Genomic DNA, 10,000 nt, shown 5'->3' with positions numbered 1-10,000 from the left:
GCTTTGGCGTTGGGCTTGGTTTAAGGCCTGTTAACCTCTAGAGATTTATTTTGGCCTCGACACGTGTTCACTGACCAACCCGAGAGTTTACAATGTAAACTTACAATGTAGTCCTGGGTTTACAATGTAGCCCTGGACAATGTCCAGGACTAAAGTACTCTCTGTGTATATACACAGAGATGCAGTATACACCACTCGATATATTTCTTGTATTATTGCAAGAACAAATTTAATGTTTTGTGGGAGTAACTAAATACAAATAACAAATGTAGATGCGTTATCTTTTTTCATTGTTTTATCCCGTGCCATGAAGGCCAGAACACAAACATTCTTAGAATTAGCGAGTTTTTATGTATGAAAACCGTGTTTTTCTGGCTTTTTATCTTATTTAAATGTATGTTCTCAGTAGTTTCAATAGTTTTATTAGCAGAAATCCATTCTTTGGATTTCTCTCAATGCAAACACTTAAAACGTCAGTCACACTATAACCCTGCCTATTGTAGTCAATTAACATATAACGCAGCCTTTACACTAATAATTCAAATAAAATGATCCATTTCAAACATCTTTTACATTAACGAACCGAGTTAACATTTATTCTAAACATACCGAGACATGCGAAGCTGGCACATCAGCATTCATCAGTCATTATGATATACTAAAACGACAGGTAAGGGAACCAACAGTCACCTCAGACAACACTCCTTGCCATGACAACCAAATGAACTAACTTTCATGTTTCACCTTCATCTTTTCTCCCATGGAACTCCTTGCACCCCTCCAGGCGTTCTGCGCAGAGCTGCCCGTGTTCCTGCGCGAGCATTTCAACGGCATGTACCGCACAGACGTCTACTACCTGTGCAAGAACCTGGCCGAGCTGCCCATTGCTCTCCTCCAGCCCGCCGTCTTCACCGCCATCACCTACTACATGATCGGACTCGAGCCTCCCGCCCAAAACTTCTTCATTTGCATGGCCATCCTCATGCTGGTGGCCAACTCTGCTATTTCTTTCGGTGAGTTCTCTAGAGCGATATGGTGGTGTAGGGGTGGGGGGAAGGGGGTGTGTGTGGCTTAGTGAAGGGGGAAGGTTAGTGGTGTAGGGGGGATGCTAGCAATAATGTGGGAGACTAGCGTGGTGCTAGGAGAGACTAGCCTTCTCTCGTGAAAGATTATTGTGAAAAAAAACGTAAGGGAAGACTGGCCTGGCGATCTCCCTCAGTTAACACACACCTGACAATGACGCAGCGTCAGCTGTTCATCTCGAGGCTATGGGTGTGCTTACACTGCCTTACTGTGGAAAGCAGAAATATAAATATATTCATATAACTAGACTAAAGTATCCTAATCGGTCGATTGACTGCTGCCTCCTTCGGAAGTTATAGTAGACATTACCCTTCGTACTCAGGTAGTGGGAGGGGGAAGGGGGTGGGGGTCAGGCGTGGTAGAGAAGGGGTAAGACGGGACCAGCAGGTCCCATACTCTCCTCACAGTTCTCTACTCGCTGACGCGGAAGCAACTGGTGGCATGTTTAGGGTTGGTCAGTGTAGTAATAGTGTCATCTTATCCCACCTTCGTATACTGAAGTGGTTCATGCCTTTCACCACAGACAGTATGTATATTATGTTTGCTATAAATGTTAATGTAATAGAAACATGGATTAACAAGGCAAACACAAAACAAAAAATAAGTATGATTCAGGTTACTAGAGCAAAGGAAACCTTATTATGTTTATATAATATGCACTGAATGGGAATAATATGAAGACTAGGGGGATCTTAGTGGTGTTGCTGGGCTCAAGCATGCCAATATTTTTATTACTGGAGAATCTCAAGTAGTTTTTAGTACCATACTCCAGTATGTTAGTGGAATGTCGACTGCTGTTTGCTCTACATCCAGTGGGAGAGATGCCCTCATAACTCACACCTCGTATGGTGCAACACTCTCCTGATATTTTAGTGCTGGTTAAAGTATGAATTCAATTGAAATTCTTTATTATGCACCCCATACCCATCCCGTGGGTGGTGGTGTTAAGGTTTACAGAGGCACATAATTGAGTCAGGAACTGAACCCTCTAGTTCGTTTAGCTAAGCAAATAATCTTTTGACGCTAGTTACACAATTATTAATGTTATATAATACAACTTAACGCTGTACTAACATTACAATTTTTTATATGAACCTTGATTTACCATAGAGATTTCCAAGACTGGTAACAAATTTTCTTATAATGAGAGACCATTTACCATCTCTCGACAACGGATAACTGTCAATGTACCAGACGTTAAATATATTAGTAAAAAAAAAGAACTAATGCTAATCATAACCACGAATGAATGTTTATCTCTTTCCTGGCTCCTTGACTTGGACGGGTGGATAGAGCGGCGGCCTCCCTTCTAGCAGGGTCGGCGCTCGATCCCCGATGGTTCAAGTGGTTGCGCTCCTTGTCCTCATAGATTGATTGATGAAGATTAACCTAAGAGAGTAGCAGGGGCATGAGTAGCCTGTAAGGTTCAAGTTCAAGTATGTTTATTGAGACAAGGAAGAAATACATCTCAAAAGGATAGAGTAGCTTAGGCTATTTCTACCCCTTCCCCCCCCCCGCCTGTAAGGTGTCCTCGTATGCAGGCGAAGAGTCACAATAACGTGGCTAAAGTATGTTGACCAGACCACACACTAGAAGGTGAAGGGACGACGACGTTTCGGTTCGTTCTGGACCATTCTCAAGTCGATTGTCACCTGTCGACTTGTCACAATCGACTTAAGAATAGTCCAGGACGGACTGAAACGTCGTCGTCCCTTCACCTTCTAGTGTGTGGTCTGGTCATCATCAATGTCCTCGTATCCCTTCCAAGTTTATGTAGACATGCTGGCTTGCCGTGTTAGCTACCTCATCCCTTTGTGTGTATTTTACCTCAATAAACTTATTTCAATTCTTGCCGTGTTCTCCCGACAGTGACCTGACCTTCTCTCTTCCTGTGACAGGGTACATGGTGTCGTGTCTGGCCACGAGCGTCCCAATGGCCCTGGCCATCTCCGCTCCTCTCCTGATTCCTCTCATGCTCTTTGGTGGATTCTTCCTCAATGCTGAGTAAGTAGAGCATATTAGCGGTACAAGAGGAGTACTGTAGCACAGTGGTCTAGGTCTTGGGTTCACAACCGAGGGACTCGCGATCAATCCCCCGGCTAGGACAGAAACGGTTGGCCTCGTACCCTTTCGCCTGATGACTCTGTTCACCTGTCAGTAAATGTGTAACCAGGAGTTGGGTAATTATAGTTGGTTGTATCATCCTGGTCAGTAGGTGCCCTAGGGGACCGCGGGAAGCATATGTACAGGCTTCCTGTCCCCGACAACAGGGAAAAAGGGTTGGGAGGGGAAGTAAAAGAGAAAATACTAAAAACAACCGAACAAGCGACTCAATGATGTGCAAATAACACACTGAAAAGTAAAAAATAATTCCTAGAAGTACCGTATATTACTCACTACAGTTAAAGGGGGGGGGGGATGGAGGCCTGTTAGGCTTATCGAGGTCCCTAGGGCATCTAATGACCTTCCTCAGGGTACAACCCACAACAGTTACCCATAATCCAGGTATCTATTTATTGCAAGATGAACAGGAGCTTCAGGTGTAAGGAAACGTGCCCAAACGTCTCCATCCTGCCCGGGAATCAACAAACTGCAATCCGTCCTCCTGGAATGCTAGTACTTCTTGTAGCTAATTGGTCGAGAGTACCAATGTGTAGTATTGGAGCTTAATAAAAAAGTTTCCGGTTTGTCCAAATTCAACAGTACAAAATTTAACTTTCTGGTGGTTCACTACTACTTAATAGGGGTCGACAAATACCAGTAAGTACTTTCATTTTAGGAGGTCGGGCTGAGAAATTCAATGGATACATCAGAGCAGAGATTTTGTATTTAATACATCCCTTTCTGTGAGTGTTCTCTGAGGCCAAGTCCCAGAGAGCTGTGGGTAGTCCACCATACATTTGTATTAGAGCTTCTTGCTTGTCACATCTCTTATTATATATAAATGAATCTAACTCATCCAGTCTTAGGATAATATTTAGAATAGATTCTTAGTTTTCTCAATACAACACGATTTTATTACATTTCAGCACTTGGTTGGCATACATCAGTTATTTAGGATTAGTTCCAATTAATGGAAGGAATATATACACTGCGAGGTCTACTCAGCTTCTCAAGGGATATATATACTGAGAGTTTACTTTTCCTGGACATTGTTCAGGGCTAATGTATACTTGCTTGTTGGTCAGTAAGCTATTGTTGTGGCCTTAATAACCTTCAAGTTATTGATAGGCCTTAGCACAACACTCAATTAATATTATGGATTTAATAAATTTATGGAAACAAACAATCGTTTGGATTCTTCACCAGCGATGAGGCTATATTTATTATTTTACTGTTACTCAGTTTTATACATAAAACTAGTGTATTTTGGATCAGAGTCCATCGCCAAAATTATTATGCACAAATTCATGTTTTTAGGATTAAAAACACGTGTGTTTTAAACAATAAATGTTATTGCAAAATATTTTAATTTTAATCATACAAACGAAGAGATTAGAAATTTGCAAAGCAAGAATGAATATATCCAAACTGTGTTCTTAACATGTTAACTATTGTATAACAGTTTGTTATTTGACAAATATGCTTTTCCTCTGGGACAACTACTGCTCTTCCCCAGCATGCAACCCCACAACTGTCTATCAACTCCCAGGTACTTACTTACACATATTGTACCCTTGTACATCCTATCCTCTTCTCCACAGATCGGTACCCGTATACTTCGTATGGATCAAGTACATCTCGTGGTTCAACTATGGCAACGAGGCGTTGATGATCAATCAGTGGTCCGATATTGACAATATACCGTGTGAGAAAAACAACACACTCTGTTATCACACAGGACTGGATGTCATCGAGAGACTTGGATACAACAAGGTAAGTTGTGCTCATTCTCACAAGCAGTCACAACAAAGTACAAAAATGAAGCCTAGTATTTTTTCTGTTTACAGGAGACGCGCTGAAAGAGTTTAGCAAGTATAAGCTTTGATTGTTAGAATACTCTCAACCCAAGACGCTAGTGAAATCGTATTCAAATCTCTGACACATGAATGTAAAATTTATTCTCACAATTAATATTTAACACGTCATCAATTGAATATTCAGTCAGACCTGACATTGATTGAACTTTCTCTCATTGAATGAATATTAAATTCTTTCTCTCACTAAATAAATATTAAATCCCTTCCAACACTAAACTAACATTCAATCCCTCACTAAACTAATTATGTCAGGGATATAATAAGGAAAAATAGGGAAATATGATTATATGGAAAAAAGGTAAAGTAATACTTTATGAAATGCAAAAGCATTGGATTCTTTTGTTTTTGTTTTTACTAATGAATCTTAGGTGTTGTATTTGTCCAGATGTATTTGTAAGAGGAAACATTGTATAATAAGAGGACACAATGGAAAGAGGATACATTGTATGGTAAGAGGATACAGTGTCTCGTTAGTGGGCACATTGTATGGTTAGTGGGCACATTGTATGGTTAGTGTGCATACTGTATGGTTAGTGGACACACTGTATTGTTAGTGGACACATTATATGGTTAGTGAACACAATGTATGGGAAGAGGACACATTGTATGATAAGAGGGCGCATTGTATGGTTAGTGAGCACATTGGATTGTAAGAGGACACAGTGTATGGTTGGTGGGTTTGGTATGGTGTGGGTATATTGTTTGGTAAAAGGACACACTGTATTGTTATTTATCACAAGGCATAGTTAGTGGACACATTGTAAGGTAAGAGGACATCGTTGTATGGCTAGTGGCCACATTGTATGGTTAGTGGCTACATTGTATTTTTAGTGGGTATACTGTATAGTAACAGGGCACACTGCATGGTTAGTGAAGACACTGTATGGTAAGAGGAAACATTGGCAAGAACTAAAATGTATTGTAAAACTATTTGTAAGTAGGATTTCATATGGAAATATCAGCCCATCCTCCAATGATAATAGTACCTATAACAACTATTTGGTCAAACATAAAAAAAAATTGTTGTTAGGTCTAAATTAAAGTTCCCGTTTCGTGCAATTGGATTAACCCAAATGTCACTTTAAAAAATGTTAAATAACTAATGAACTTAACCTAACCTGTCCAAAGCCTAGATAAATAATCCTGGATCTAATATACGCTATATTAGGCCTAGTTTAGTTAGTACATATATATTTTATTCTGCGCCTAAAAAATGTAGGTTTTCGTGCCCTCTACAAAATTAACAGTTCAGAATGTGGACTTTATTGGCTGTAACAATATTTTTGTACGGTCGAAAATATAGCTGCTGTAAATACAATAATTTTGATGGATGGGTTGGGAAATATCCAATGACAGCTGACTGGGAGAGAGGCCGGATGGGTTTCCGTATACAGCCCCTTTAATATGTAGGTTAGTCTAGATTAAAGAGGCAAGCAAGGAAGAAGAGTTTATTCTCTCTGAAAAGGTCTACAATCAGTATCAGTCAAATTAATTCGTAACAACAATCAATCATTTACTCTTTTATTCTATGGCCAACTATCACTTAAATATGGTGACACATTAATTTAACGCACCTTCATTAATTAAAGGAGCATGTATATGATTAGCGTTTAATAATTACGAGCCACTTTGACAGTGCTGAAGTCATTCACAGAAGAGTGGGTGTTAATCTTTCCCTAAACCTTCAGGACAACTTGGGGCTGGACATTGGTCTCCTGTTCGCTCTGATCATCGGGTTCCGCTTCATAGGCTACCTCCTGCTACTGCTCAGGACCAAGCGGAAGGCGGTGAAACCATATGAATAGGAGATACCGCTTCATAAGTACACCAACATGTATAAACAAGCATAGAGCTTTATCTGCATACATAATCTCCCACGTGAGTCTTTACCCGCAAATATAATCCTGCATGAGACTGCCTGCTCCCGCATTTATAAGCCCGGCGCTTGAAAACTCGCAGCATGTGTAGCCACAGTAAAGTTTCACCCGCATGTATAAACCTGCATGAGTTCTCGCGTATGTAGGAACCCGAATGTGGCTTTGCATGAGCGTTCATCTCCATATATAATCCCACATGAACCTTCACTAGGGAGTATAAACCAGTAAGAGGATTCGCCTACATGTATAACCCCGCACGAGTGATCATCTCAGATTTCACTTTGGTGTATAATCCTGCATGTATAATCCCGACTTAAAGCTAAACTATTCTATGTTTTTTCATAATAAAATTTTAACGAACATCTTTTGCTAATGTTTATTTTAATGTAAATAAATTATTATTCGAGAGAAGTTCACTTTGTTTTGATATCCTTCAGAGTTTATGGACACTAAGTAATTAATTTAACAATTAGTTTAGTACACAGAGGAATCACAAACGTGATATATCAAAGAACAAATCCACAGGAGCCTTAATGAGGGTTCGAACCTGTGCGCTGAGTGTTTCCCAGACGTGCTCTAGTCAAATGTGCCACGACATGGTAAAATAATTGCAACCTGGATTGCTACTGCACTCACGAGGGTCCCGAGGCTTTCAATGAAGCCTAACGGAGGTTTCTCACAATTTCTCTCATGCACACGGGCTCTGTCGACCAGTAGTACTACCTCTTGCGTTCCTTCTTCAATACGCAGAGAAATCACATTATATCACGTTAACGCGATTTCTCTGCGTATTGAAGGAGGAGTGTCAGAGGTAGTACTACTGGTCGACAGAGTCCGAGTGCCAACCCGTTCTCGCAAATTCGTAAAGTCAATATTGACTTATTAACTACGTGCATAGGTGATATACTAAACATAATAGATACCCTTAAAAAGATTCATAGAAAACACCGACCTTACCTAACCTTGTTAGTATCTTAAGATAAGCATCTTATTGCTTCGTAATTACAATTATTACTTAACCTATACCTATTATAGGTTAGGTAATAATTGTAATTACGAAGCAATAAGATGCTTATCTTAACATACTAAGTAGGTTAGGTAAGGTCGGTGTTTTCTATGAATCTTTTTAAGGGTAGCTATTATGTTAAGTATGTCACCTATGCACATATTTAATAAGTCAATATTGACTTATTAAATTTGCGGGAACGGGTTGCCGAGTGCATGGGAGGGGGGGGAAGAGTGTGTGAAACCTCGGTTAGGCTTCATTGGAAGCCTCGGGACCCTCGTGGGTGCCGTAGCAATCCAGGTGGCAATTATTTTACCATGTTGTGGAACATTTGACTAGACCGCGTCTGGGAACCCTCAATCAAGGCTCCTGTGTATTTGTGCCTTAATTATTTTAGTTTCGAAAATAGTTCGTTTATAAATTACTAGATGGGGGTACCCAGCGGTACCCGGGTCGACCCCAAAAGGATGTGCTACTTATGTGTTGGGAGACCCCCGGAATGCAAAATTTGCCATCTGAATATGTACCTTGCATGTCAATATCTGAATTCTGCAGTACTATGAAAACTATAAATCGCTATGATTTCGGCACCGAACTTTTCATATCCATAGACTTAATGAAAGGTGCCATGGGGGGTCAATCCATCTTAAAGAGGAGTAAGGAGGCCGACTCCGATCCACATATCACCAAACAAATATCAATCGCTGCAAAGTTTCGCGTTTTAACTATTCCTTCTGGCTTACAAAGAGTAAACTTAACAATAATTAACAATAATATGCATAGCCTATGAGTTAATGAAAAATAAAACAGACTAATGCACAATGAAAGCACATTAACGTGATGTATCAATGAGAAAATCAATAGAAGCCATGAGAAGGATTCGAACCCGCTTACTTGGTTCTCAAACAAACGCCCTTTACTACACCATAGTAAAGGCAATGTAATCTGGGATTCCACTGAATCCTCTAGGGTCTTGAGGCTTCTACGGAAGCCTAATCAGAGTTTCACGCACTGACCCCCCCCCCAATGCACTGCACTCTGGCTTTAGTAGTTCTACCTTCAACGACTCTTATCAAAACGAGAGGCGTTTTATTTGGCTAATGACAAGCTCACACATTAGCCAAATAAACTGCTTTAAAACCTAATATTTTAACCTTAGATATGAATACAAACATATGCGACTGGGCTGATAAAAGTATTTTAATAATTATGCCAAAATTGCTACCTAAAAAGTACCAAATTTGACAACCAGTACCATCTTTACAATTTGAAACTTAATAATTGTAGAGTAAAATATAATTAGATATACATTACTTACCTCCTGCTTACAAGTATAACCGCTTCCCCATTATCCACTTGTTTATACCAATGCTCCTGTTTGTAAATAGTTGGCCAATATTGGAATTTTATGTATTAAATTAGCATTTTTAACGTGTTTTCCCGTTTTTTAGTGCCTTTCTGTATGCGTAATACTCCGTTGTACTTCACATTCACAGTACTGTATTTACAAAATGCCCCATCCTGCAGGCTGGTCCCTATTACTTCGAACGACCCACTCGCAAAATTCTCCACCAAGGAATGTTTTGTTACACTTAACACTCACTATTATTTTTGCTCGCAAGAGTCGCCACCGACCCGCCTGAGTCGCTCTCACTATCGCAGTTTTGGCTTCGTTTCCGACTCATTATGATGGGGTTTAATTACAAAAACCACCACCTAGCAATAAACCAACAGCTCTGAACACCGCGCGCCCGTGACTGGTGACAGCCTAGCAGGTGGCGTAGTCGTGTGACTGGTGACAGCCTAGCAGGTGGCGTAGCTATATGACTGGTGACAACGTAGTTGCTAGCTGTGAGACTGACTGCCCTCACCGGTGTCTACGTCAACGCCTCACCAGTCAGACGTGGTCATTACCGACAGTCATACAATCACTGAAGTACCACTTCAATTAAACTTATGAATGATAATTGGGAAAATTAAATAAATCATGATTCTTTTTGTTGCATTCGAATATTTGTAATTTTATATCTTGATTTTTTTTATCAAAATAGATA

At 40.1% G+C, this 10,000-nt stretch overlaps 1 protein-coding gene across 1 annotated transcript in view; it reads left to right on the top strand.

The window, feature by feature from the left end:
• Positions 1–7,351, top strand: part of LOC138372757 (protein white-like) — a 12,310-nt gene extending 4,959 nt beyond the window's left edge. The window contains exons 7-10 of the mRNA XM_069338355.1: positions 785–1,013; positions 2,982–3,087; positions 4,788–4,959; positions 6,752–7,351. Of these exons, the coding sequence (XP_069194456.1) occupies positions 785–1,013; positions 2,982–3,087; positions 4,788–4,959; positions 6,752–6,868 (624 nt within the window). The 3' untranslated portion in view covers positions 6,869–7,351. The remainder of the gene's footprint in view (positions 1–784; positions 1,014–2,981; positions 3,088–4,787; positions 4,960–6,751) is intronic.
• Positions 7,352–10,000: the final 2,649 nt, after the last annotated feature.

The sequence above is a fragment of the Procambarus clarkii genome, chromosome 39, assembly GCF_040958095.1.
Source record: "Procambarus clarkii isolate CNS0578487 chromosome 39, FALCON_Pclarkii_2.0, whole genome shotgun sequence".
NCBI classification, from domain to species: domain Eukaryota; kingdom Metazoa; phylum Arthropoda; class Malacostraca; order Decapoda; family Cambaridae; genus Procambarus; species Procambarus clarkii.
This window is presented reverse-complemented; position numbering and strand designations above follow the sequence as displayed.